At 57.5% G+C, this 24,076-nt stretch overlaps 10 protein-coding genes and 1 non-coding gene across 11 annotated transcripts; 3 read left to right on the top strand and 8 right to left on the bottom strand.

Annotated features, from left to right (window-relative positions):
- Positions 1-3: 3 nt before the first annotated feature.
- Positions 4-2,136, bottom strand: TRAVEDRAFT_59069 (FAD-binding domain-containing protein). The gene is made up of 6 exons (XM_008041373.1): positions 1,647-2,136; positions 1,468-1,595; positions 1,245-1,409; positions 541-1,174; positions 273-483; positions 4-208 (listed from the first exon to the last, which is right to left on the bottom strand). The coding sequence occupies exons 1-6, from the start codon at positions 2,114-2,116 to the stop codon at positions 50-52; spliced, it is 1,767 nt and encodes a 588-aa protein (XP_008039564.1). The 5' UTR covers positions 2,117-2,136; the 3' UTR covers positions 4-49.
- Positions 2,137-3,229: 1,093 nt separating this feature from the next.
- On the bottom strand, positions 3,230-5,286 carry TRAVEDRAFT_48384 (FAD-binding domain-containing protein; the record flags this gene model as incomplete). The annotated part of the gene is made up of 6 exons (XM_008041097.1): positions 3,230-3,388; positions 3,456-3,666; positions 3,724-4,360; positions 4,420-4,584; positions 4,641-4,768; positions 4,820-5,286. The coding sequence occupies 6 exons, from the start codon at positions 5,284-5,286 to the stop codon at positions 3,230-3,232; spliced, it is 1,767 nt and encodes a 588-aa protein (XP_008039288.1).
- A 603-nt stretch (positions 5,287-5,889) lies between these two features.
- TRAVEDRAFT_48383 (FAD-binding domain-containing protein) lies at positions 5,890-7,934 on the bottom strand (the record flags this gene model as incomplete). Its single annotated transcript, XM_008041096.1, has 6 exons — positions 5,890-6,048; positions 6,115-6,325; positions 6,388-7,012; positions 7,069-7,233; positions 7,287-7,414; positions 7,465-7,934. 6 exons carry the CDS (start codon positions 7,932-7,934, stop codon positions 5,890-5,892), a joined length of 1,758 nt encoding a protein of 585 aa, XP_008039287.1.
- An 827-nt stretch (positions 7,935-8,761) lies between these two features.
- Positions 8,762-10,612, top strand: TRAVEDRAFT_169043 (uncharacterized protein). Its single transcript, XM_008041372.1, has 2 exons — positions 8,762-10,181; positions 10,241-10,612. Exons 1-2 carry the CDS (start codon positions 8,893-8,895, stop codon positions 10,347-10,349), a joined length of 1,398 nt encoding a protein of 465 aa, XP_008039563.1. The 5' UTR covers positions 8,762-8,892; the 3' UTR covers positions 10,350-10,612.
- Positions 10,613-10,724: 112 nt separating this feature from the next.
- TRAVEDRAFT_29466 (uncharacterized protein) lies at positions 10,725-12,777 on the bottom strand. The gene is made up of 8 exons (XM_008040923.1): positions 12,621-12,777; positions 12,368-12,488; positions 12,004-12,306; positions 11,820-11,926; positions 11,695-11,760; positions 11,567-11,643; positions 11,155-11,511; positions 10,725-11,090 (listed from the first exon to the last, which is right to left on the bottom strand). Exons 2-8 carry the CDS (start codon positions 12,428-12,430, stop codon positions 10,942-10,944), a joined length of 1,122 nt encoding a protein of 373 aa, XP_008039114.1. The 5' UTR covers positions 12,431-12,488; positions 12,621-12,777; the 3' UTR covers positions 10,725-10,941.
- A 297-nt stretch (positions 12,778-13,074) lies between these two features.
- Positions 13,075-15,831, bottom strand: TRAVEDRAFT_72464 (acyl-CoA dehydrogenase NM domain-like protein; the record flags this gene model as incomplete). The annotated part of the gene is made up of 14 exons (XM_008041371.1): positions 13,075-13,240; positions 13,305-13,344; positions 13,403-13,523; positions 13,589-13,837; positions 13,892-14,086; positions 14,136-14,431; positions 14,485-14,502; positions 14,562-14,649; positions 14,706-14,758; positions 14,814-14,879; positions 14,989-15,191; positions 15,552-15,642; positions 15,700-15,720; positions 15,787-15,831. The coding sequence occupies 14 exons, from the start codon at positions 15,829-15,831 to the stop codon at positions 13,170-13,172; spliced, it is 1,557 nt and encodes a 518-aa protein (XP_008039562.1). The 3' UTR covers positions 13,075-13,169.
- A 533-nt stretch (positions 15,832-16,364) lies between these two features.
- On the bottom strand, positions 16,365-17,645 carry TRAVEDRAFT_48379 (uncharacterized protein; the record flags this gene model as incomplete). Its single annotated transcript, XM_008041095.1, has 2 exons — positions 16,365-16,493; positions 16,557-17,645. 2 exons carry the CDS (start codon positions 17,643-17,645, stop codon positions 16,365-16,367), a joined length of 1,218 nt encoding a protein of 405 aa, XP_008039286.1.
- Positions 17,646-19,194: 1,549 nt separating this feature from the next.
- Positions 19,195-21,129, top strand: TRAVEDRAFT_72463 (DUF1630-domain-containing protein; the record flags this gene model as incomplete). Its single annotated transcript, XM_008041370.1, has 9 exons — positions 19,195-19,300; positions 19,353-19,434; positions 19,487-19,688; positions 19,739-19,869; positions 19,940-20,078; positions 20,143-20,319; positions 20,372-20,544; positions 20,605-20,744; positions 20,801-21,129. The coding sequence occupies exons 1-9, from the start codon at positions 19,210-19,212 to the stop codon at positions 21,127-21,129; spliced, it is 1,464 nt and encodes a 487-aa protein (XP_008039561.1). The 5' UTR covers positions 19,195-19,209.
- Positions 21,130-21,243: 114 nt separating this feature from the next.
- Positions 21,244-22,515, bottom strand: TRAVEDRAFT_59063 (uncharacterized protein). The gene is made up of 3 exons (XM_008041369.1): positions 22,450-22,515; positions 21,954-22,400; positions 21,244-21,874 (listed from the first exon to the last, which is right to left on the bottom strand). Exons 1-3 carry the CDS (start codon positions 22,489-22,491, stop codon positions 21,314-21,316), a joined length of 1,050 nt encoding a protein of 349 aa, XP_008039560.1. The 5' UTR covers positions 22,492-22,515; the 3' UTR covers positions 21,244-21,313.
- A 103-nt stretch (positions 22,516-22,618) lies between these two features.
- TRAVEDRAFT_t113 lies at positions 22,619-22,711 on the bottom strand. The gene has a single exon. It is a non-coding gene; the product is annotated as a tRNA-Ser (tRNA).
- A 518-nt stretch (positions 22,712-23,229) lies between these two features.
- Positions 23,230-23,652, top strand: TRAVEDRAFT_48376 (uncharacterized protein; the record flags this gene model as incomplete). Its single annotated transcript, XM_008041094.1, has 5 exons — positions 23,230-23,244; positions 23,305-23,338; positions 23,395-23,459; positions 23,521-23,574; positions 23,626-23,652. 5 exons carry the CDS (start codon positions 23,230-23,232, stop codon positions 23,650-23,652), a joined length of 195 nt encoding a protein of 64 aa, XP_008039285.1.
- Positions 23,653-24,076: the final 424 nt, after the last annotated feature.

The raw sequence follows: 24,076 nt of genomic DNA, 5'->3' as shown, positions 1-24,076 counted from the left end.
TCACGCGTGTTCAATGTGTGCTGTACACTAGCCGAAACGTCGGTTCAGCTCAGATGCGACAGTTCAGCGTCGAGTCCCACTCGTCTGAGGCAACACCCTCGGTGACTATGAACAGGTCCTGCGGGTCGTACACCCCTTTGATCGCCCTCAACCTGTCGTAGTGCGACCCGAAGAACGCCTGCTTGAAGTCCGGTTCGAATGGCGAAGCCTAGCGATAGCACAGTTCGCGCGTCAGCACTGCACCAACTTGCCAAGCACTACAACCTACGCACCTCGTTGAAATACGCCCCAGACTCCGGAGCGAGCGAGCGCAGCTGAGCATTTCGGTCGCTCAGAGCCGCTCGTAGTGCGTTGATCTCGTGAGAGGTCGTGCCGTCCGCCCAAGTAGCTCCGCCGACAACGTGTACGGCTGCCTTGCGCCAAGCGGGGTTAATCCCAGCCGCATCTGGGTCGACGCGCGAGGCCGCGCCCCCGGCGACGAGGCTGTAAATGCGGGAAATGTGAGTAACGAATAATCGCAGCGCCGTGTTGGTCACGTACTAGTACCCAGCTGTGGTCCCCAGCACGGTCGCTGCCACGCCCTGGGGGTTGCCTTCAAGCGTCGAACGGGGCAGGAGCCAGGACCCGAGCTCGAGGTTGAAACCGACGCCCCCGGTCTCATCTACGTTCTGATTGTACCAGTCGAAGAACGACGTGTACTGCTGGGTGAACGCAAACGAGAGCACCGTCGGAGCCGCATCCCCGCTCGAGTTCGCAGCGAGCGCATTGACGAAGTCAAAGTAGGGCTGAATTGTCGCGTTTGCCGCCGCCCACGACACGTTCGGGAGAATGTACGTGATCGAGAACCCGACCGCGCCGCCGCCCGCAAATGCGGGGACGATGTCCGTGTACCCGCCCCAGCCGGCGTCCGTGAGGTTCGGAGTGATGCGCACAAGCTCGGTGAACGCCGCGAGGAGGGCGGCGGTCGGCTGGGAGGCATTGGCCCCGACGCCCAAGAAGGCGCCGATGACGGGCACACGGGGGTGCGTGCGGTACGTGACGGAGGTGACTATACCGTAAGTGCCGCCGCCGCCGCCTCGCAGAGCCCAGAAGAGATCGGGGTTGATGTGCGGGTTCGCGGCGAGGAAGGTACCGTTCGCGGTGACCAGGGTCATCTCGAGGATATTGTCGACGCCTGGGTGCCACGGTTCATACCATCGCAGGGGATGAGCATCGTTCAGCGTTACGGCGGGGTGTCCACTGACCTAAACCGAAGGTGGGGGTGAGAGCGCTGTGCCCTCCCCCGGCAGGCCAACCTCCAGCTGCACCTACAGAGCCACCCGCCGTGACTCCGCCGACTATGGTCCTCCCGGAGGCATCAGCGGCTGAGTATGCTTCATGCCACTGTACCCCAGCCTCGACGGTGAGAGCTACAATGTTGGCTGTCAGTATCTTACGAAAGTAGGGAACAGAGAAAACCGCCGCTACCGAATTCGTATGTCTCGTTTGAGAGCGCCGCGGTCGGCTGGAAGCTTTGGTGCACGGTGAAGTTGTTCATGTGGTGAGTCCAAATCACGAAGGAGCCCCGCGAGTCGCTCCGTCCGAAGAAGTCATGCCTGAAGAAATATAAGTCGCTTTCATTCTGCGAAGATGAGAGTGCACCTCACCCTGTGTTCTTGACTGCAAGACGGAGGTTGTGCTCAGCGGCGAATGTCACCGCCACCTGAATGTCCTCAACAGTGCGGGCATCGACGCCGATAACGGACACGCTGCCTTGATGGCACGGAATACCGAGGGTGACGTTCAGGTAGCAAGCATCAATGGTGCCGTTAGGAAACGTGAACGTCTCGAAGTTGGGCTCCTGCATTGCGCCTGGCTGGTCCGCCCGCAAGTTGCTATCGGTCTGATTGGCGATGATAGCGGCGCATTCGGCCGAGTTCGCGTCGACATAACAGGGCTGCGCGAACGGCGTGGGATGGATGAGCGGCTGAGAGACCTTCTGCGCCAACGAGTCGAAGTCGGATTGGGAGGGCCAGCAATCGTTTCCGAAAAGGCAGCGGCACTGGGCTATATTGGCCGCGTACCCCGCGGGTATCGAGAGGGCGATTTGTAGAGCGAATACTCCCAGGAGACGCATTGTCGTCGGAGGCGAGTGGCACTGAGGGAGACTTAGTGACGACTGGTCGCATGAATGAAGCGACCCCTTTTATACATATTGCTTGGAGCTGCGTGCAGGCGGCCGAAGGTTACATATCCGACCTGCGCAGCTGACGGCGAAGTTGCGTGGTTGACATCATGCCGGGTGTAAACGCTGGTATGCCAGGGATACCTTCGCGCGCAGGACCGTCCGGCAGTCAGTCAAGTGGTCTAGATAGATCACAAGTCCAATATGGAGGACTTAGACGACGTACAAGTATCTGCGCCGCGTAGCTACTGAATACGCTGTGTATGGCTGCGGTGTCCAATGTTTCTTCGGCTGTCTGGCTGTGTGATCCTAAAGTTCCGCAGCCTGATATCCAAACGCCAACTCACGGTGTACACCGTATTACACGCACCCGGCGGGCGCGGCCGCTCCGGAAGCTCAGAGGCTAGAATGGAGAGGTGACACCCAGGCCCACAGCAGACTTGAGGGGCGGATGGCACTGTACGGTCTATTCAGTCCGATGAGTGAGGGAATCAGAGACACATACTACGCTCGCCGCGTTGAGCGGTACACCATTGGCTCCAATTATGACGGGCGCAAAACCTAGATCGACAGAGAACGTGCACGACGGCCGGAGCAAATGACCGCATATATCTTGATTTGCATCCCGCCCCCGTCGCAATGGCCGGAGGAATAATATGCAGGGATGTCGTTTGCGCGCTGACGGGTCGAGAGCGTTGTATTCCCTGCTAAGCCGCGAAGTTTTAGGTCAGAAAAGGAGACGGTGAACTCGAAAGAAGGGATGCGTTGCTTACCTTTGAAAAGGCCACGCCGTCACATCTCCCACCGCGGGGGCATGGTACCGCCAATATATCTTAGAGGCCTATCTGCGTTTCTTATATCACTGCGCAGCGGCACAACAGCATCTGAAATCACCTTTCATACGGACTCCGTGGAGACCGAGCCGGAAGCGGTGTAAACGATCAGTAAAAAGAGAATTCCATACCAATAAGGCGAAGGAGTCAGTCTGACCCCGGCTCCCCCTCATGAACCAGAGGAAATGCTTTAGTATGTGGATATTTGTCAGGATCAGTGTACAGCAGCGAGTCAGACGCGACAGTTCAGCGTCGAGTCCCACTCGTCCGACGCAACACCCTCCGTGACTATGAACAGGTCCTGCGGGTCGTACACTTCCTTGATCGCCCTCAATCGGTCGTAGTGCGACCCGAAGAACGCCTGCTTGAAATCGGGCTCAAACGGCGACGCCTAATCATAGGAAATTCCATTAATCAGCACTGCGCTGGTCACTTGCCAATTACTGCATTGTACGCACCTCGTTGAAGTATGCGCCAGACTCCGGAGCGAGCGCGCGCAGCTTCGCGTTACGATCGCTCAAAGCCGCACGCAGTGCGTTGATCTCATCCGAGGTCGTGCCGTCCGCCCAGGTGGCTCCGCCGACAACGTGGACGACGGCCTTGCGCCAGGCGGGGTTAAGCCCAGACGCATCTGGGTCGACGCGCGAGGCTGCGCCCCCTGCGACGAGACTACAAGCGCAGAAGATGTGAGTAACGAGACATTTTAACGCCGCATAAGACACGTACTGATACGACGCGGTGGTCTCCAGCACAGTCTCCGCCACGCCTTGTGGATTCCCCTCAAGCGCCGTGCCAGGCAGCAGCCACGACCCAAGCTCGAGGTTGGAACCGACGCCCCCAGTCTCGGCGATGTTGTGCGTGCACCAGTCGAAGAACGATGCGTACTGCTTGGTAAACGCATAGGAGACCGCCGTCGGGGCCGCGTCGCCGCTCGAGTTCGCAGCGAGCGCATTGACGAAGTCAAAGTAGGGCTGGATCGTCGCGTTCGCCGCCACCCACGACACGTTCGGGACGATGTACGCGATCGCGAACCTAACTGCGCCAGAGCCCGCGAGCGCAGGGACGATGATATCCGTGTATCCGCCCCAACCGGCGTCCGTGAGGCTCGGGGTTATGCTCACGAGCTCGGTGAACGCCGCGAGGAGGGCGGCAGTCGGCTGGGAGGTGTTGGCCCCGACGCTGAGGAAGGCGCCGATGACGGGTACGCGGGGGTGCGTGCGGTACGTGACGGAGGTGACTATGCCGTAGGTCCCGCCGCCGCCGCCTCGGAGGGCCCAGAAGAGATCGGGGTTCACGTGCGGGTTAGCAGTGAGGAATGTGCCGTTGGCGGTAACCATTGTCATCTCGAGGATATTGTCGACGCCTAGGTGCCAACATTTTTGGTGAGCGTACAATTTTGACGATAGCGGGAGTATCACTGACCGAGGCCGAAGGTCGGGGTGAGAGCACTATGCCCTCCCCCGGCAGGCCAACCTCCAGCTGCACCCACTGAACCACCCGCCGTCACTCCGCCGACTATGGTCCTCTCAGATGCATCAGCGGCTGAGTATGCTTCATGCCACTGTACACCGGCTTCGACGGTGAGAGCTGGGGCGTTGATGATCAGGGGATATACGGGTCTCGTGTGCGCGAAAATCAGCTACCAAATTCGTATGTCTCGTTCGAGGGTGCCGCGGTCGGCTGGAAGCTTTCGTGCATGGTAAGGTTATTCATGTGGTGAGTCCAGATCACGAAGGAGCCTCGCGCATGGCTTCGCCCGAAGAAGTCATGCCTGCAGAAATATCAGTCTTGTCCATGCTGCGAAGACGAGGATGCACCTCACCCTGTGTTCTTGACTGCAAGACGGAGGTTGTGCTCAGCGGCGAACTTCACCGCCACCTGAATGTCCTCAACAGTGCGGGCATCGACGCCGATAACGGACACACTGCCTTGATGGCACGGAATACCGAGGGTGACGTTCAGGTAGCAAGCATCAATGGTGCCGTTAGGAAACGTGAACGTCTCGAAGTTGGGCTCCTGCATTGCGCCTGGCTGATCCGCCCGAAAGTTGCTATTAGTCTGGTTGGCGATAATAACGGCACATTCGGCCGAGTTCGCGTCGACATAGCAGGGTTGTGCGAATGGCGTGGGGTGGATGAGCGGCTGAGACACCTTCTGCGCCAATGTGTCGAAGTCGGATTGGGAGGGCCAGCAGTCGTCGCCGACAAGGCAGCGGCACTGGGTCGTACACGTGTACCCCGCGGGGATAGGAAGGGCAATTTGCAGAGCGAGTACTCCCGGGAGACGCATGGTCGTCGGAGACGAGTTGCACTGAGGGAGACTTAGTGACGCCGACTAGGGGCATGAACGAAGCAATTCCTTTTATGCACCTTGCTTGGCTGCGTGTAGATAACAGACCTGCGCAGCTGACGGCGAAGCTGCGTGATCGACAGTGACTCCGATATAAACGCTGGTACGCCAGGGGCGCTTTCGCGTGCAGGACTGTTTGGCCGTCTGTCAAACGGTCTAAAATAAGTCACAGGTTCAATATGGAGGACTTAAGACGGCGTACAAGTATCTGCGCCGCGTGACTACTGAATACGCTGTGTGTAGCTGCGGTGTTGAATAGTTCTTCGTTTATCTGGCTGCCAGTCTGTGATCATGAAGTTGCGCAGCTTGATGTTCAAAAGACTCACGGTATGCATGGTATTACACGCACCCAATGGGCGCTCCGTGGGCTCAGAAGCTAGGGTGGAGATGTGGCACCCCGCACAGCGTCCTACTTGATAGGGAATCAGTATGAAGGAAAGCAGCCCCGATGATTCAACCTAGCCCGTCCCTCTCAGAAGTCGGGCAAAAATCCGTCGGCATGTTAAAAATTGTCAGGATTCCCGATTGGTATACAGCATCAAGTTAGATACGACACCTCAACTCCTTATCCCACTCATCTGACCCCACACCTTCTGCCACGACGAAGAGACTCAGCGGATCGTACACTTGCTTGATCGCCCGCAACGCGTCATAGTGGGATCCGAAGAACGAGTGCTTGAAGTCGGGCTCAAACAGGGACGCCTAGTGTACCGTCAGTATGAAGAATTGTGACGAGGGGGAGCGATAACATGGTGTTGTCGTGCATACCTCGTTTAAGTATGCGCCTGACTCTGGGGCGAGGGCCCGCAGCCGTGCGGTGCTGTCCTCCAGATCCTGGCGTAGTCCATTGATCGTCGCGGAGGTCGCGCCCTCGGGCCAATTCGTCGCCGCTATGACGTGCACGTTAGCCGTACGCCAGGCTGGGTTCAGGCCAGTTGCATCGGGGTCGACGCGGGAGACTGCTCCTCCTGCAACGGGGCTGCATGTAATAGAGGCGGACGTCAAGAAGGAGGATGTAAAGACGTGAGCCGGTGCACATACTAGTAGGCAAATGAGGTGTTTAGCACGGTGTTTGCCACGACCTCGGGCGCACTCTTCAAGGTGCTTCGGGGGAGGAGCCAAGACCCCAGCTCGGTGTTGAAGCCCACATCTCCAGTCTTTGGAATCACCTGTGCGTCCCAGTCCAGGAACGAGGTAAACGGCGCCGTGAACGCGGCTGTCACGATCAAGGGGTTCGGATCCGAGCTCGAGTTCGCAGCGAGCGCCTGCACGAAGTTGAGGTAGGGAAGAATTGTCGTGTTTGCCTCTTCCCAGGACACGTTCGGGATGATGTACGTCAGAGTGACTGAGATCATGTTGTCGCCTACCTCGAACATGGTGTATCCACCCCAGCCGGCGTCCGTCAAGTTCGGGGTGATGCGCACCAGCTCTGTGAACGCCTCCCGAGCGGCAGCGTTGGGCTGCGAGCCGGTGATGTTGGCGAGGAGGAAGGCGCCGATGACGGGCACGACAGGATGCGTGCGGTATGTTACCGAGGTGACTACACCGAACGTACCGCCTCCGCCGCCCCGGAGAGCCCAGAAGAGATCGGAGTTGACGTGGGTGTTGGCGATGAGGAGTGTGCCGTTGGCTGTGACCAAGGAGATCTCGAGCACGTTATCGACACCTGAAGGGGCGCGTTTAGATGAGTGCGGAGGGCAACGAGATAGAAAGACCGCTGACCAAGGCCGTAGGTCGGCGAAAGAGCGCTATGTCCTCCCCCGAGAGGCCAACCGCCGCCTGCACTCACAGAGCCCCCGGACGATACTCCACCGACCATTGCTCGCCCGGAGGCGTTAGCGGCCGCGTAGGCCTCATGCCACTGCACGCCGGCCCCGACAGTAATGGCTGTAGTACAAAAAATCAGGATGTGCGAAGGCGTCATGAACTTGAGGGAATACCTTGTTCATATGTCTCGTTTTGAGGCGCTGCTGTTGGCTGGAAGCTGGGATGCATGGTGATATTCTTCATGTGATGAGTCCATATCATGAAAGAACCCCTGCCGTCGCTCCGTCCCAAATAATCGTGCCTGTAACGAGTGCTTAGTCGCGATAGGTCTCTGGTGCGGGAAATTATTACCCTGTGCTCTTCACGACAAGACGAAGGTTATGCTTCGCGGCAAAGTTCACCGCAGCTTGGACATCGCTAGCGGTGCGCGCGTTGACGCCAACGACGGATACGCTCCCTTGATGGCAAGGAATGCCGAGGGTGAAGTTGAGGTAGCAAGCGTCGATGGTGCCGTTGAAAAACGTGAATGTCTCGAAGTTGGTGTTCTGCATCGAGCCAGGCTGTTCAGCTCGCCAATTGCCGTCAGTCCAGTTGGTCAAAATAGAGGCGCATTGAGACGAGTTTGCGTCGACGTAGCACGGCTGTGCCGGAGGCAAGGGGTGGAGGAGAGGCTGGGAGACCTGTTGTGCCAACGAATCGAAGTCGGCTTGGGAGGGCCAGCAAGGATCACCGAGAAGACAGCGACATTGAGTGGTATTTGCCGCAAATCCTGCGGATATTGCGGAGAAAGCAAGCAGTACGAGCGCAGGGACAGAAGACATTACTGAAGTGACGAGGATGAGTAGTCTCAATTCATTCGTGAGTGGGTCCCTTTATACATTTTGCGCGCAGCTATATTTGATACACAAGCAAGACAGGCGTCTGCGGATTTGATCACAGTGTAGCTGCGGCGGGTGTTAGTACAGGTACGCACGTCGTGGTCCTCCGCTCCGAGGCGTATATAGTACGGTGGGATGACATTTCTGCTACGGAAGAAATATATCATTCACAGACATTACGGGGTTCCTGGCTGCTATACGTACATTCATCGACGGCGCTGACGTCTTCACGCCCGTAGCTTAGCCTCGGAAAGACGCATGAGCGATGAGAGACAGAATCCTCTCCACCGCTCGGATATGTAGGTCTTGACGCCGCGCAGCCTGATGCTGCGACCAAGGGTGGGACATACACTGTATGGCACGGGATGTATTTGGGTTCCTGCGATGGCTGCAGATAAAGTTCTTCGCGATTTGACATCGAGGATATGGGTTGGTAGCAAGTACAATGGACGCAACGTGGCGCCCTGCCGGACCCAATTTGGATGACCTTGTCGCAAATAGACCTTTGAGCGCCGGTCTTGAACCAGAGGATCTATCGTTGGGCTCAAGATTCGAAGAAAGACACAAAACAAATTTCAAGGGTGTTCCGTGCAACAAAGCAGAGATAGCAAATGTTATGGCCAAGAGACGAGCGAAATCAAGAGCAAGGAAACTCGGAGCTCTGGAGAAACCTCGCAATGGCTAGTGGCAGTGCACAAACAGGACCAAACAGTAGTCGTTGCAAGAAGGGCCGTAATAGACGCCGAACGCCACTGTGTGCTGACCCTACCACTTCCATCGTCCTTGCTGCTACTGACTCAGGTTTCCTCTTTCACGCCCTTTTCTCGGCTCTGGACGCCATATACTACTCGGACTACCTACTGCCTGGCTCTTCAAGACCTCACGCCTCCACGACCACAACATGTCTAATTTCGCAGCTCTCATGGCACTCAGTGTCTCCCAGACCCGACAATCAGAGGCCGCCGTGCAGTCAGCCCTCGCTGAGCGGCAGAAGAAGGAGGCCCAGAAACGCAAGGAGCAAGAGGAGAAGGATCGGCGGGAGCAGGAGGTGCAGGCGAAGCTCCGCCTGAAGCGGCTCGAGGAGCAGAAGCGCGACGAGGAGCGCCGGCGGCGGCGGGAGGAGGAGCGGCAGGCGAAGGAGCGCGAGGCGGAGCGCCGCGCAGAGCAGGAGCGGGATGCCCTGCGGTATGGCCCCAAAGGAGGGCGCACGGACAAGAGCGGATATCCAGTCTCTGGCTCTGCCCGTGGGGGCCGTTCGAACGACGACGACGGCGCAGCCTCCGCGCTCACGCGCGAGGAAAAGCGCCAACGACGCATGCAGGCGGACCTGCGAGGCAGCAAAGGCTCGTTCAGACGGACGACGGCAGGCTCGGGGTATAGCAAGCCTGGGAGAAGGCTTCCTGGTGGCGCGGTCGACATCACGACGAAGACTCTGGGGTTGTCTTCGCAAGCATCGCCGGGACGGAGCCAGTCGGTCAAAGAGCGCATTGCGGCGGAGCCCGTGACACTCTACATGGTGAACCAGCAGAAGCGGGATACACGCACCATCGACGAGATCGTGCAGGACAACGCGAAGCTGCGGCAGGGCAAGGTCCTCGACGGCGACCAGGCGCGCGAGTTCAGCGACTGGTTCGGCAAGGCCAAGAAGGACACCGCGAAGAAGCCCACCACGTCCACGTCCACCTCTCGTGCCAACACGCCCGCCGTCGCAGGGCCCTCCTCGAGCAGCCAATCCAAGGCCGCCAGCGGCTCCGCCTCCCCACACCCGCTCACATCTGCATCGAAGTCGCAATCTGTTCCCAAAGGCACTCCTCCCGCTGCGCGAGGCAGCGCAAGTGCCCCAGGGAAGTTCGGGAGTGCATCGAAGGCCACCACCAACGGCAAACCTTCAACTGTCAGTTCTTTCAGCGCTAAGGCGCCCCGTCCCCCCACGTCCGCTCCATCCAAGTCCGCCGCTCCAGCAAGCCGGCAACCTATCAAGAAGCGGCCACGCTCGCCGTCCTCAAGCCTCTCGCCCCCTCCGACCAAGCGCCGCCCTGCGGCCGCTGGGTCCGCGCGCAATGACATCAGCAGCGAGATCTGGAAGCTTTTCGGCAAGGATCGCTCCTCGTACATCCAGCGCGATGTGTACAGCGACGATGAGGATATGGAGGCTGGCGCGTTCGACGTCGAGAAGGAGGAGCTGAGAAGGTCAGTCCCTCGCACAAATCGTGTGTACACGCAGCTCATCAATAATGGTCCGGGTGCAGTATGCGCCTCGCGAAGAAGGAGGACGAGCTCGCCATGGAGGAAGAACGGCGGCACGAGGACGAGAAGCGGCGCCGGCGGAAGGAGAAGGAGAAGCGCGGCTCGTACTGAACGGCGCACGATATATGTAGGTACCCCATGAACTCATGCGCCGGGGTGCTGATCGAAGGACTGGCGACGTCGACATATGTTATCCCATGCGTTTCTATCTTCCATTTGCAGCCTGTATCTTGCTCTCTTGCCTTCGCTCGTCGCACACTGCTCCTGCTGATCCCCATTGCACACCACCATTACAAACCCGCATCATTACTGTAGAAGAACCGCACATACTTCGTATACACATCTTGTATATCCCCTGGACTGTAACAACATATATACTTTCTGACATTCACAAGCCGTTGTCACGCACATTATCACCACCAACTGGGACCGAACTCCTCACGAGGATCGTGTTTGCTCAGTGAATCTGAAGTGGGTGACACGTTGGAAAGGTGTTAACTTCTCCATATAGATCCGATATAAGTGTTACAAGAACGACGACAGATCGCGAAAGCAAGACATTGTGACGAGCGCGACTAGGGACGGAGAATCAGGGAGTGCAGGTAAGCGAGGAAAGGGGTGATTAGGGCGACGAGGCAGCGTAGCGTGAAGGGAGACTGGTAAAATATACATAGAGCGATCGTCCCGCGGGGCCACATCGTCTTCACCCGCTGTCGTCCATTTTGAACCGCTTGCGGGGGCCGTCGGGCCCGAGCGGGGCGCCGCCGCCACCGCCCTGCATGAACGCCGGGTTGAAGTGGCCCTGTACGCCCCCAAAGCCGCCGCGGCCGCCCATTGGCATCATGCCCATTCCTATGAAAACATCGCGAGTCAACATCAGGATCCGTAAAAATACAGAGAACTCAGGCAGTCGTACCGCCGACACCCATCATGTTTCCGCGACCACCGTTGAAGCCGCCCCCACCGCCCATCATGCCGCCGCCGCGGGGTCCTTGAGGAATCATACCCCCGCGACCAAAGCCGGCGCCGCCACCACCCATGCCGTTGAAGCCTGCGCCCATGCCGAAGCCCATGCCAAAGTTGCCCATCATATTGGGCATACCACCTCGCATGCCGCCGTTCATCATACCTCCGCCGCCGCGCATAGCGCCGTTCATCATGGGCGGTACGCCCATGCCACCACCGTTTGCGCCACCGCGGAAGTTGCCTCCCCCACGGGCGTTACCGCCGCCGCCGGCGTTATTCCCGTGGCGCTGCTCGCGGGGTGGAGGTTCTGTGGCGGTGAAATTGGTATCGATGCTCGCGGGAATGATGAACGGACGACTTACCCTTGGGGAGAGTGCGGAACGGATTGCCTTGAGAGGTGGCCGTGTATGTTGCCGAAGCACGGCGATTTTGGAACTCGCTACGAACATCAATCAGTACATGCGCGCGTCGAAGCAGAATAGCCACGTACTTGCTATCGAACCATTCCTTCAGGGTGGTCGCATTTGCGGCACCGTGGCACTCGATGTACGCGATACTACGCGTGATTTCTCAGGTCAGTACCTGCATATATGCGCCGGTGCTGCACACACTTACCCCTTACTCTTGCCATTAACTTTGTGCTCGGAGAACGTGATATCCTTGTGGTCGAGTACGACACCGAGGGTGAGGGCGACTTGCCGCAAGTCCTCATCAGTCGTCCACTGTGAAACAAGCGCATACATCGGGTGGTCTCAGATATAGTGCATACATGACTAGAGAAACATGAAGAAGTACAGACCCATTGGAGATCACCAATATACAGAGCGTCCAGTTTGTTTCCGCCTCCAGCATCACTGTTGGCCACCTGCCCGTTCTGCGCGCCATTCGCGTTTGACGAGGGGTTACCTGGAATGCTTGCTGAGGGGGAGTCGGACTTGAAGCCGGGAATGCTCTGGCGGTCATTCTGGGCATCTCTCTGCTCATGCTCGTCTTCTTCTCTTAGACGCTTCTCCCCAACCACGGGAGAGTGGGCGGCGGCGACTACGGCGGCTATCTCGGCTGGAGTCTTCTCCTCCACCGGCGTCTGGAATTCCTCATGGGACTTCGGGCGCAGATGGCGTCAGAACATGGCTATATGCACGCATTCGCAACGGGATACTCACCTCAACCTTGATGGAGCTGAAGCCATCATCTTCGCCGTAGATGTCGAAGTCGTCTTCAGGCATGCCGGCGGGTGCTCAAAACAGGGACAGTGGATGGGCAGAAAGCGAATATAGTCGTGTTCTGTGCGCGACGGAATGACAGGATGTGTGGTGTACCGACGAGACAGAGAGCAGCAACGGCAACAGACGCGACAGGCTGGTCAGATACAGGACAGAGACGAGGACGACGTCCTACGCGGAGACAAGGTCTTACAAGTAGTGTTACAGGTCGAGACAATTTCTACCAACACCCTTCCAATCAGATACACAGGCGCGGTGGCACGCGGGGTCCGGGAGACGTACGAGGGAGCGTTGACGTGGGCGAGAGAAACGGGAGGAAGCGACGGGAGGGAGGAGGTGGTGGTCGAGAGCAGAGGGAGGTTGTGGGCGAGACGACTGGAGACTCGCGAGTACAAAACGAGCGGGTAGCGCGCGTCACCTGGCCTTGTTTGCGCTTCTTTGGCGCTCTTTTTGCTGACTCAGCACCGATCCCTGTTCCGCCGAGGCCATTTCGGGGTGGTCCCCTGGCGTCTTCGGCCGCTTCCTCACTGCTTCTCTGAACCTCTGACAGCCTTCAGATCCTTTTCGGCATCTCATACAACTCTAAAGTGCCGCCCAGGTACCCTGCCCCCACGGTAAATCCCAGGCCTCGGTGGTCTTCATGGGATGAAGGGTATAATTATAGTATGCAATTCGCGAAACCACAAGATAATACATGGCCGTACGATAGTTGATAAAAAGAAGAGCGGAGCAGACCGAAGTGCTATAGCTTCGCGTTCTTCGGCATGGCCTTGATCGCCTGCCTCACGCCCAGGTCGCCCAGGACATCCTCCGCTATATTACACGAGCCAGTGTCAGCGCCCGCCACGATCGCCGTCATGACAGCAGCTCGACTTACCTCCGCCGAGGATGGCATCGAACGGCACAGTCCGGTGATACTGCGAACACCCGTGAGCGTCCAGAAGAAGGGGACAACACTCTGCGCGCAGTACGTACGTGCTCGATGTGCTTGCCCATCCCCGTCTTCGTGATACCACGCCCGCCGAATATCTGCACGGCGTCCCGCGCAATATCCTGCGCGGACCGCGTGATGTACATCTTTAGCAGACCTATCGGTCTGTGTACCGCAAGGTTATCAGCGCTCCGTTCGTGGCGGAAGATCCGACGGAGTCGTGTACGTACCCTGCGAGCAGCTGTGCCTGCTGCTTGTAGTCCATATGTTGCATCTGGTACGTGATGTTCTCGAGCCAGTGTTGCGCGGCCTCCGTCTTCGAGATCATGTCCGCGAGCTTCGCACGGATTACCGCTTGCGAATGCAGGGGCTTGCCGAACGCCTTGCGCTGGTTCACCCACTTCAAGCACTCCTCGACGATAAAGCGCATGTTGCGCGCGCCACCGCAGCACATCGCCCATCGCTCGTGGTTGAAGTTGCTGCGGGAGACGCCGTTAGCGGCGTCTCTCGAGGGAGTGAAAGCATATTGTTACCTGAGAATGACGAAGACGCCGTTGCCCTCGGGGCCAAGCGTGTTCTCGATGGGAACCTTGACGTTCTCAAAGGTGATGTAGGCAGTTCCAGCGGCGCTCGAGTACGAGGTCTTGATCGCCTTCGTCTCAACGCCCTCACCACGCTCAACGAGAATGACTGTGAGACCCTTGTCGGTCTTGCACCCAACAGTGAAGCTAGACGCACTTCAGCCACAAACCCTCAGGCACAGCTCGATCCACTTACTAGTCCGAGAACGTGCCGTTCGTAATCCACTTCTTCGTGCCGTTGATGATCCAATGCTTGCCGTCAGGCGTCTTCGTAGCGGTCGTCCGCAGACCAGCCACGTCGGAGCCCGCAAACGCCTCGGAGATGGCAAGGGACAGGAACTTCTTTCCAGACAGAACCTCCTCCACGATGCGCTCCCGAATCTCGGGACGCCCAAAGTGAATGATGGGGGGCAGCCCAATGGTCGCGCCCGAGTTCTGTCCGTCCCGGTATCCGCGGCAGTTGGGGCGGCAAAGCTCCTGCGCTAGAACGAGCTGCAAAACGTATGAGCTGGCGCCGCATACATCATGGCGTGAGGTCGCCGTACCTCGTGGAATCGGTCGAACTATATCGAACGCGGGTCAGCCACACATTACTTAAAATGAGAGACGCCGTCGTACGAACCTCCTCAGGCTTGATCACACCGCCCAGCAGAGAGCGGCCCTTCAGATGCTTGCCGGGACCCATTGTCATCGCAAGGATGCCATTGTCGCTGCAAGAATAAGTGAGCATATGCCCGAAAAGGGGGGATCTGCAGCCTGGACTCACGCCATCTGCTGAATGACGCTGAGGCTGGGCCTCTTGCCGTCTTCTTCTCTGGCCTAGGTCGTCCCATTCAATATCGCACAGCGCCATATTGAAAGATATGACGCTCACCAGTGCATCGGGGGCCAGAATCTCGTCGACAAACTTCCGCGCAGCGCGCTGGAACCGCCGGTGGCTCTGTGCACGGGATCACCGTCAATTTCCATTGATCACAGCGGCCGAGCGCGGGTCCCTCGACAATTTCGCAAAAATGCCTCGGTTCCCGCAGGCTATGTGATGGACGCACCTCGGTGTAGTAGGGACTGTGGTAGCCCTCCGTGATGCCGAGCGGTTCGGCGTAAGGCACCTGACTGAGTTCTCCGGGGATGCCCCCGTGGATGACGCTCTTCTCGCCCTGGATGATGCCAATCTGCAGACGCTTGTACTGAGGCTTTAGCAGAACCTCGTGGCGGTGCAGGCCGTAAAACGCCTCCGTAGCATCCTGTCCAGCTGTTTCGGGGAAGAGTTAGTTATCATTGTAAAGCAGTAGCCAGTCGTCTGCCAAGAGTGTTGCCGTCTAAACCACTAGAACACGTTCTATAGGACCCGTAGGGTCCACTAGTCCTCTTAGTTGACCACCTACGTCACCCGGTGGGGCAAATGATCATGCATGAACTCGGGCTGCACTAGCCACCTTCGTCTCCGTTGGCTGGCATAGGACGTGTCAGATAGCGGGTGACCGAAGGGCGACCAGTGTCCACCATGTGGTGTAGTATTGTCGACTCGTTGTCCTGCGAAATATGTTGGAAAAACATATCCCGCAGAACAACACGTTCAGTCAGAGGGATGTTCTCATCGTACGGGACTTACCGATATCTTCTGGCAGGAAGACGCTAGCGCCTCCAGGGTGGAGGTTCTTGAACTTGGTGACATCGTACACCTTGGCATCCACGATGATCCACTAAGCGAAGCGAGAAACGTCAGCCGCTGCGGCTTCGCTTGCGGGACTGGCACCTACCAGGTCATCTTCCTTGTTATGCTGGCGGACGGAGACAGGAGACTGTATAAGGACGTCGTGTGAACCCGAGGAACCTAAACTGCGTACCAATGCGACCTCCTCGCGAGTGAGTGTTCGCAGCTCCTTGGACATAGCGGGCAGGCGCAGAGATGGGGACGAGGCTGGATGATGAAGGGGGAGTTTGAGAGGGAATGCGGGGAAACGAATCAGAGCGAGGAGGTTTGCGAAGGCGGGGGCGCTGAACTTAAAGGCGCGCGGGGTAACCGGACGCATGTGTTTCTGAAGGTTTGATAACCGGCAGCAGGCGCCTGCAGACGCGCGCCGTAACGCGGAAGGCGCCTGTGACCAATCGCGTCGCGTCAAATCCCTCGCGTTTCGTTCGCTGCTGGGCTGAGGCACCCTCGGGGTATCCTCAAAGGTTGGTGGCCAAAGTAGAGTCGTCAGGTATAGCTACTCTGGATGAGATTCCGCTCGTTCAAAGAGCAGCCTTGTCTCGCTGTTTCTACCGAGCGCAGTGAAACAGTCAACATACTTATCCGCGCGGGTTGCCAACCACACCAATAATGTCCGAACATCAAAGCAGGGTCGTGCGCGTTTCAATACCACAGCAAGCATGTTACAAATGTCCCTGAATATCACCGTACGTAATGTTCACAGACGCACTGCTACTCCTCCGAGTCCGAGGGCCCATCGTCGAGGAACAAAGACGGACCATCCACCATTCCATCCTGGAGCTCGCCACAGCTTCGACATCCGACATCGACCGCGACCATAGGAGAGCAACTTCGTTCCACCTGTGGAAGAGCAGCGCCAAGCAGTCGGTAACGACCGCAGTCGCATGAAACGGGACGACGAACCTGGACCGCAACATCCGCCGGCAGCGAAGTCTCCCTGCATGACATCACCATCTGCGAATCTTCTTGCTCGTCCTCGATAACACCCACGGAAAGCTCGAGGGAGGCTTCTAGATTCGAATCTAGAATTGGAGGTAGAGCAAGGGTGGGAACGAGATCTTCGCTCATTTCCCTTGTTGGCAGCGCAGCATCGACCTCTTCACTTGCGGCACGTGGGATGTCGCTGGAGGGGGCACGCTGAGGCGTTCTGGGAGACGGATCGTAGGAGTTTGCTGGTAGATCGGGTTCAGCTCCAGAGTCTTCCGACATGGGCTCGCGAGGGCTGCGAGGGCCGTCACGAACGTGATCTTCTTGTCCAGGCTCATCGTTGGCGTACGCTGAGAGTTCAGGATTGATAGACCGCAGATCCGGAGTATCAGGGCCGGGGGTAGTAGCAGGGATATAGCCGACACCGTTCCTATCACATGAGCTGACGAGACTGAACGGCTCGGGTTCAATGTCTCGGAGAACGGCGGGTGAAAGAGGAAGGTCCAGAATATCGTCCAGGGTACGCCATGGGTCGGAGTCCTCGAAGAGGGCCCCATTCAGAATGCAAGCAAGAGATATTTGTTGCGTATCAGGAAAGTTGACATTAGGCGAAGCGTCGTCTTGTTCATAGTAGTCCAAGGAGTCCCCCAGCAAAGAGTACACAGAGTCGTTGGTAGAGTCGTTGGCAGAGGAGTAACCAGTATCACAGACTACGTCTTCGTCGTACGACATGCGAGAGCCATACGCTGTTGGTTGCATGACGGCATTCGCAGGCGGCGACAAGGAAAAGCTCGCCTGAGGAATGTCTTCGGAATCGGGGATATGAGAGCTGTGGCCAGACCAAAAGCGATCAGGCGATCCCGAGGGTGGTAATGACAAGACCTCATGCTGGGCCGATGCTTCGTCTATAGCGGGTAAGTCAGAAAGAAACCTGGCTTGGGCGAGCGTAGGAGGTAGACTGGCGCGAACAGACCGGGACGACTGAGCTTGGTTAGGTGAACCGGCAGTTGTCCAAAAGTCAGGACGGTATTCGTCAAAGGTGCCCATCTGCTTCCAATCTAGCATCCCGGAAGCCTCACAAGAAGTCGGAGACAGCAGGTAAGAGGAAGAAGCCGAGTAGAAAGGGGCCCTGGCCGGCTCGAAGCAGGACAGGGTTTCATGCACATCAGGCCAGTGCTCAGCATAGCCAGAATCGTGGTCGTACGGCGGCGGACTGCTTTCCATGTACATTGGTACGAATGTTGACCCAGCATTAGAGGGTGACCGCTGCGATATAGCTGATTCTGGCAGTCACGCTCGCGTCAGTAGAGGGTCAAGCCGTTGCGAAGGTAAATACCGTGCCTCCCGTATGACGTGTATGCAAGGTTCCAAGCGGTTCTTGCATGCCCTTGCATGGTGACATAGATGTCGAGGAACACGGTGTACGGATGCCGGGGGAGACATCTGAATAATTCGATCCCTACCGTCGTAGCATCAGAACCGTCAACACAGAAGAATACAAGAGTATATGTGAGGTCTCCTTACCATCTCGTATCTATAACCTGAAGAACGTGGAGGCGTTTGATAAGCCCGTGAAGGATAAGGACGGACCTGCCCGGTTGATAGACCCAAGAGGTCCGGTATTTGGAGGATCTTATCCACCTGGGCCCGTTGTGCAAGTGCTTCCGCAAGAGAGTGTAAGTGAGGATATGGCGAGAGTCTACAAATACATACGATTATCTGCGTCAAGGGCCCTTAAGATCTTAGAACGCCTAGATGCCGAGCTCGGAGGTGACCGACGGGGAGTACTTGCAAAGGGAAAAGCAAATAGCTGCGACACCATACTCCCTGAGGTTCCGCTCTGTCGCTCCGGGACTTGGTCTCGTCGCGCGTGGGCAAGAGATATCTCCACGCGTCCCTTTGACCCATTTCCTACCTGGTCTGTTGCTCGACCTACACTCGCCTGCCCCTTGCTCAGGCCTGTGCGGAGGATCTCGAAGCGTTTCTTGCCAAAATGGCTGCGCTGGACCTTCCCAGTCGCGTCTTTCCCGCGAGCGCGGGCGGCATTCCTAAGGAGGCCGAAGCCACCGCACTTTGCGAACAGGATCGACGCTCATTATCAATGATGCGCACCTCTTTCCTCCCATATAGTTTGCGCCAGGCATCTTGGTTGCACTCCGAAGGCAGATGGCAGCAGGGCTGATGGAAGGCGGGTGCGTATTGAGCCTGAGAGATGGTTGCGCGGAAGCCTGCTCGGGATGATGGTGGTGAGAGGCTGAGGAGACGGCTGAGACGCGTCGCGCATACAGTCGCGTGCACGTGTGGAGCATGTTCCCTCAGCTCTGTGAGCTCCGGTCATATTGGCTGGTGTCACCCTTCCATTCCTCCTCCACTTGCCTCCATGACCGTCGTTGCGATGCCCGACGACCCAGTTGAGGACGACATCGGCCTCAGCGACCTCTCGCGGCCTCCGCCATCTCTCTCAGCAACGCTCCCACCGCCCTTACGTCTCTCTCCTGGACTCGGACCGAATACCACCTCTCCATTGACGTCGCCGTCGTCTCCCACTCTCCCACTCAATCCTGTATCCCCTGACCTTGCTCGGAGGCGAATATCCCGATCCAAAACGCTACCCCGCGCGCCTCGTCCCATGCACAGAACAAGGCTAAGCTTGGACGGCCTTGCCATGGGCTCGGAGAAGGTAGCGAAGCTTCGCAGATGGATACTGGGCCTAGCGACAGGAAACTATCCCTCAACTATCTTTGTATGCAAGTGTATTGACCCAATATACAGTGAACTTCGACCTCGAGGTCGGCCCGAAGATCACGAGTGTATACCCTCCGCTGAGTCTGTCACACACAGAGGCCCAGAATATGTCAGTTGCTGCCCTATTGGTTTAGAAATTCAGACGTTCAAATTTCCCACAGAGCCTTCTCCTCCTTCCCTGATTCCTCTCATTTCGACGAGGGGTCGCAGACGCACTCCTTCAGGATACGTTTGCGAGATACTACGGAAGCAGAAGTCTGGTACAGTGACGCACCTCGACCTGCCACTATTGACGGATTCCTATATGGGTTTTCCTGCTTCACACGGACGAAGGACGCTTCTTCGAAGCGCGGATACCAACAAGTCAGCCTACCTGTTTGGCGTAGTCCAATGTCACTAATCCTCGCTCGTAGACCTCGACGGTGATCCTAACTCACCTCGCATACCCCTCACTTTTCTATACCCTCATATCCAAACTCGGACCATCTTTCATGAATCATGGCGGGCCCATGCTGGAGGCGGCGTGTCATAATATCGCCAATTGGTGAGTGAAGACATCCCGAACGAGGTGTCGCATGATCCAGTGGAGACCACGCTGACGCCAACGTAAGAAGGCCGGATCCTGTACTGGGGACCACAGTAGAGCTAGGATTTCTTGGGGCCGTCATACACGCGGAAATCCCACAAGCTATCGAGACCCAGCAAGCCATGTCCACCATACCACCTGCTCACATGGGGGAAACAGATATCCAGGTTCGCACTGTGAGCTCGTGCTAGCCCCGACGCTGGTTCCTGATCATATGGAACGTCATTTCAGATGCTGGTCTCCGTTTGTCCCGCTGGACCTCCAATCTTGTACCAATTCGAGGCCGTCGTCACCCATCTATGGTCTATATGGGAATGCGTCGTCCTAAGCGAACCCATGCTCATCTTCGGGTCGTCACCAGCAGCAACGAGCATTGCCGTGTGGTGGCTTCGAGACCTGCTGCGTCCGGTAAGTCAATCTGAGAATTGCGAGCCGTCCTCCAACTCACCTGCGCAAGTAGATCCCACTCTCTGGCGACTTTCGCCCATTCTTCACCATACACGACGCGGACCACACTTCCCTCGTGAACCCGCGACCGCCTAAGGCAGGCCTGCTACTGGGGGTGACGAACCCATACTTCGAGCGGGCCTGTAAGCATTGGCCACACGCGCTCAGTCTGGGTCGGCAGGTCCCGTAAGTATATGCACGGCTTGGGGTGACAATGTCAATGCTGATATGCTCTACTTTGCTCAGCAGCCGGGAACGGGGTGAGAAGAGCCCTACCATGATTGGTCCCACGCCAGGATGGAGAACTACGCATAAGCGATATACGTCTCGAGACCATACACTCATGAAACAGCTAGAACAGGCATGTCGTGGCTCAGAGCCGGACAGTATGTCATCGTACACATTTTCAACAGGCCCTGCTTAACCTTTGTTTATCATTTAGAACATCACGCATCTGAAGCACTCCGTCAACACTTCACCTCGAGGACCACGGCACTACTCGTGCCGTTGCAGCGCTATCTACAGTCGCTCATCCCTACACCAAGCGAGTCTCGGTCGAACCTCCACGATCCGGGACGATTGAAGCCTTTCAATGATGCGGCGTTCTTTGCGTCACTGAAGGCTCATGGGTCGCCCCTGCCTTTCAAGAGCAACGCGAAGCAGAAGGAATTCTATGAAAGGTGGTTGAGGACGCCTGCCTTCGGTCTTTGGCTGGCAAGACAGGAAGAGGTTGTGCAGGGGGTGTTGAAGGGCATGATGAATTTGAAGTAGCTGAGCATTAAACTGTACTACCATGATCGCCGCTAGCCGGCTAATATCGTCATATTCGGAGATGACGCGCTGAATGACCAGGACCACCCGGTGCAAATAGATGCCCATGGTAAACCAACGGTGACCATTAATGGCGTGTAGCAATAGCAATAGGGTTTAATGTGTACAAATGACTCGTCCAAATCTACTTCCTCCCCAGCCCGACGTTCGTCGCAACCCTCCCACTCCCCTGCTGGCCCGCCGCACTCGCCGTCCCCGGGAGCTTCCACCCAATCCAGCGCACAACGACGTTCTTGGCGAAGATCTCCCCAAACCCGAGCATGACTCCGTTCACGAACGGCAGCAACACGTTGATCGCAACGCTCGAGAGCAGGGCGAGCGCGCGCGTCCGCGGGCTCAGCGACGCATTGAACACGGACAGCGTCGCCGTGTGCGCGCCCTCAGCGTCCTCGTGGTGGTGATGCGCATGGTGCGCATGCGAGTGCCCAGGGCCGTGCGAGTGTCCCGCGTCGTGCGCGTGGTGGGTGTGGTGGTGCGCGTGCGGCGCGAGGTCGCGGCGAGCAGACGAAGAGGGCGAGTGCGGGTCGGACGGGAAGGACATGGACGGGAAGGACGATGTGAGCGAGGACGTCATGTCGTCCCACTTTTCGTGCTTCGAGTCCGGCTCGGACGCGGGCTGCGAGTGCTCGTTTTCGGGCGGGGAGTCCGCGTCTGCGGTCGAGGGGTGGGCACCCGGCAGGACGCTCTGCGCGTGCGCGGCCACCGTCAGCACCGGGACCACGTTCCCATGTTCTAGACAAGACAAGATACGTAAGAAGGCTCACCTCGAGGAACTCCTTCGAGTGTCCGCCCTCGCCCTCTCCGGCGACCAGGTCCCTCGCGTCCGCAGGGCTTGGGGAGTCTGCCGCAGTCGCGGCGGTGGTCACGCTCGCGCTCAGGTTCTCCCAGCCGTGCTCGCGGAGGCTCAGCACGCTCTCCGAGACCTTGCCCTCTGCCCGCTCCTGCGCGCGGATGGCCTCCCACCTGGCGCGCTGCTCCTCTGCCTTCTGGCGCTGCTCTGCCGAGCGCACACGCCATTCAGCGACGTGGGCCTCATACTCCTCCTGCCAGACGGGCTCCGTCGACTCGGGCTCTGTGGATGGTGCAGAGGGCTCTGCTTGAGGCTCCGAGGTAGGCGCAGGTGCGGGTGTGGGCTCAGGTTCAGATGCCGGCGGAGGCACAGCGGGCTGGCGAGGCAAAGCCGCAGGGCTGAAGGCTGTAGAGAGCGCGGACTGCGACGTAAAATGAGCATGATATCACCAGCTGAGAGACATACGCTACCTCGAGGAGGTCTGCTTCTTCACTGTTGAGGTGTTCTGACATGGTCGGGGAGTGGGTGAAAGTCGTCGGAGGGCGAAGGCGGCCGTGGGCTCGGGAGTCGGGACCACCTCATTCTGTCGACATTACGGCGGGCTTCTTAGGCGCTCGCTGTACCCGCCTTCCAAAAATGCGTCACCTGAGCGATTCGAACACTCGCGGGCAAAGCCCAACCGCTGTCAACTGCAATAGCAGGCGATCCCGTTAACCACTCCGGCAAAGTGACGTTTCTGAGATACTGCAAAAGAGCACACATATCGTGTATTATCAAGGCTTACTTGGTGTTGTAGGTCCACCATCTGAGCCTGAGTTGGCGTTCGGTTGCAACTTCAACTTGCCTTGCCAACTACCTACCGCCGTGTGTCTCATGCTTTCGCGCTGCGTCTCCAGCATGGTCTGATCCACTGCCATGAATTTTGTGTGGAGAACCGATGACAGCGCGCGCAGCAAGCCATGCATACGCGACGCACCGCCCGACGAGAAGCAGCGGCGCACCAAACGGGGATTGCGTCACGTACCCCGCTCTGCAGGGTCGCTAGCTCAGAAAGGCGACGGGTTTGCTCTGGAAGACAGCTAAGATGGTCGACGTCAGAGTCTAGCTACCCTCCGTTGACGACACTATGACCACATTACTCCCCTCAGATGGTGTATAAACCCCTCGAAAGTCGGGGACACGCAACAATACCGTCCTCTCCCAACAACCTTCATCGTCTTAACACACCCACCAATTTCGCATATACAGCAATGGCCGGATACAAGGTATGTGTGTATTTCGATAGGCCTGCCAGTGATTCTCACTTCCCATGACTTCCCATGTAGCAGGGCGACAAGGTCGAGTACCGCCCTATCGGTGGTCAGTCCCGCAGATGTCCCCTTGAGAGGCAAAGTGATTGATACTGGCTGTCCCAGGTGCTGCGGAGAACGTCTCGCACTCTACCGGCGTCATCGAGGAGATCATTCAGTCTGAGGATGGCGTGAGTTAACTATGACGATGTTGGTGCGAAGTTGTACCACTTACCATATACATATTGTCAGGAAACTCGTTACGCCATTCGGAACGACAACACAGGCAAGACCACCAACTACCAGGTACACTTGGATTTTGGACGACCACAGGGGGAGTTCTGACCATAGTTTCAGGAGATGAACATCGTTCAGAAAGTTTGAGATGGAGAGCGTTAGCCACCGAGGTTGTATCATAGCCCTGTACTTGCAATGTCCTTCGACTCGTATACCAAAAAGTTAACTGCCCGACCACAAAGCGGGTGAGATAGCGGTTCTGATGGTTGATAGAACTTGTTACGAGAGACATGCTTTTGCACTTGACGTCAGTGTATGACAGACGTTCGCAATTAGTCTCTTACCATATGGACACCCTACCAATTTGGTCCTCCATGTCCAGGCGCGTACGTCAACCTCTGCACACATGGCTCGAAAAGCTCTTGATACGCCGTTCTCTGCCTCCTGAAACTCTCCTCCGAGTGCCGGTAACCGCTGGTCTCGAAACGACAGCTCGTCGAGTGCCTCCACTCTAGGCCTGCCCAAGAAGTCCATCCTGTTCGTCAGCGCAAGCTTCAACACGCTAGCGGTG

The sequence above is a fragment of the Trametes versicolor genome (genome assembly GCF_000271585.1).
Source record: "Trametes versicolor FP-101664 SS1 unplaced genomic scaffold TRAVEscaffold_7, whole genome shotgun sequence".
Lineage (NCBI taxonomy): Eukaryota > Fungi > Basidiomycota > Agaricomycetes > Polyporales > Polyporaceae > Trametes > Trametes versicolor.
This window is presented reverse-complemented; position numbering and strand designations above follow the sequence as displayed.

What these genes read in the sequence shown, in the direction of transcription:
- TRAVEDRAFT_59069 (XM_008041373.1), bottom strand. Translation starts at nt 2,116, where the DNA reads ATGCGTCTCCTGGGAGTATTCGCTCTACAAATCGCCCTCTCGATACCC. An exon ending in CACCCCCACCTTCGGTTTAG is followed by an intron (nt 1,175 to 1,244) that starts GTCAGTGGACAC and finishes CGTGGCACCCAG; the next exon opens with GCGTCGACAATATCCTCGAG. An exon ending in GGGACCACAGCTGGGTACTA is followed by an intron (nt 484 to 540) that starts GTACGTGACCAA and finishes CCGCATTTACAG; the next exon opens with CCTCGTCGCCGGGGGCGCGG.
- TRAVEDRAFT_29466 (XM_008040923.1), bottom strand. Translation starts at nt 12,430, where the DNA reads ATGCCTGAAGACGACTTCGACATCTACGGCGAAGATGATGGCTTCAGC. An exon ending in TCAGCTCCATCAAGGTTGAG is followed by an intron (nt 12,307 to 12,367) that starts GTGAGTATCCCG and finishes CTGCGCCCGAAG; the next exon opens with TCCCATGAGGAATTCCAGAC. An exon ending in ATATTGGTGATCTCCAATGG is followed by an intron (nt 11,927 to 12,003) that starts GTCTGTACTTCT and finishes CTTGTTTCACAG; the next exon opens with TGGACGACTGATGAGGACTT.
- TRAVEDRAFT_59063 (XM_008041369.1), bottom strand. Translation starts at nt 22,491, where the DNA reads ATGTCAGAACACCTCAACAGTGAAGAAGCAGACCTCCTCGAG. An exon ending in AAGAAGCAGACCTCCTCGAG is followed by an intron (nt 22,401 to 22,449) that starts GTAGCGTATGTC and finishes TTTACGTCGCAG; the next exon opens with TCCGCGCTCTCTACAGCCTT. An exon ending in ACTCGAAGGAGTTCCTCGAG is followed by an intron (nt 21,875 to 21,953) that starts GTGAGCCTTCTT and finishes GCGCACGCGCAG; the next exon opens with AGCGTCCTGCCGGGTGCCCA.
- TRAVEDRAFT_169043 (XM_008041372.1), top strand. Translation starts at nt 8,893, where the DNA reads ATGTCTAATTTCGCAGCTCTCATGGCACTCAGTGTCTCCCAGACCCGA. An exon ending in GAGAAGGAGGAGCTGAGAAG is followed by an intron (nt 10,182 to 10,240) that starts GTCAGTCCCTCG and finishes GTCCGGGTGCAG; the next exon opens with TATGCGCCTCGCGAAGAAGG.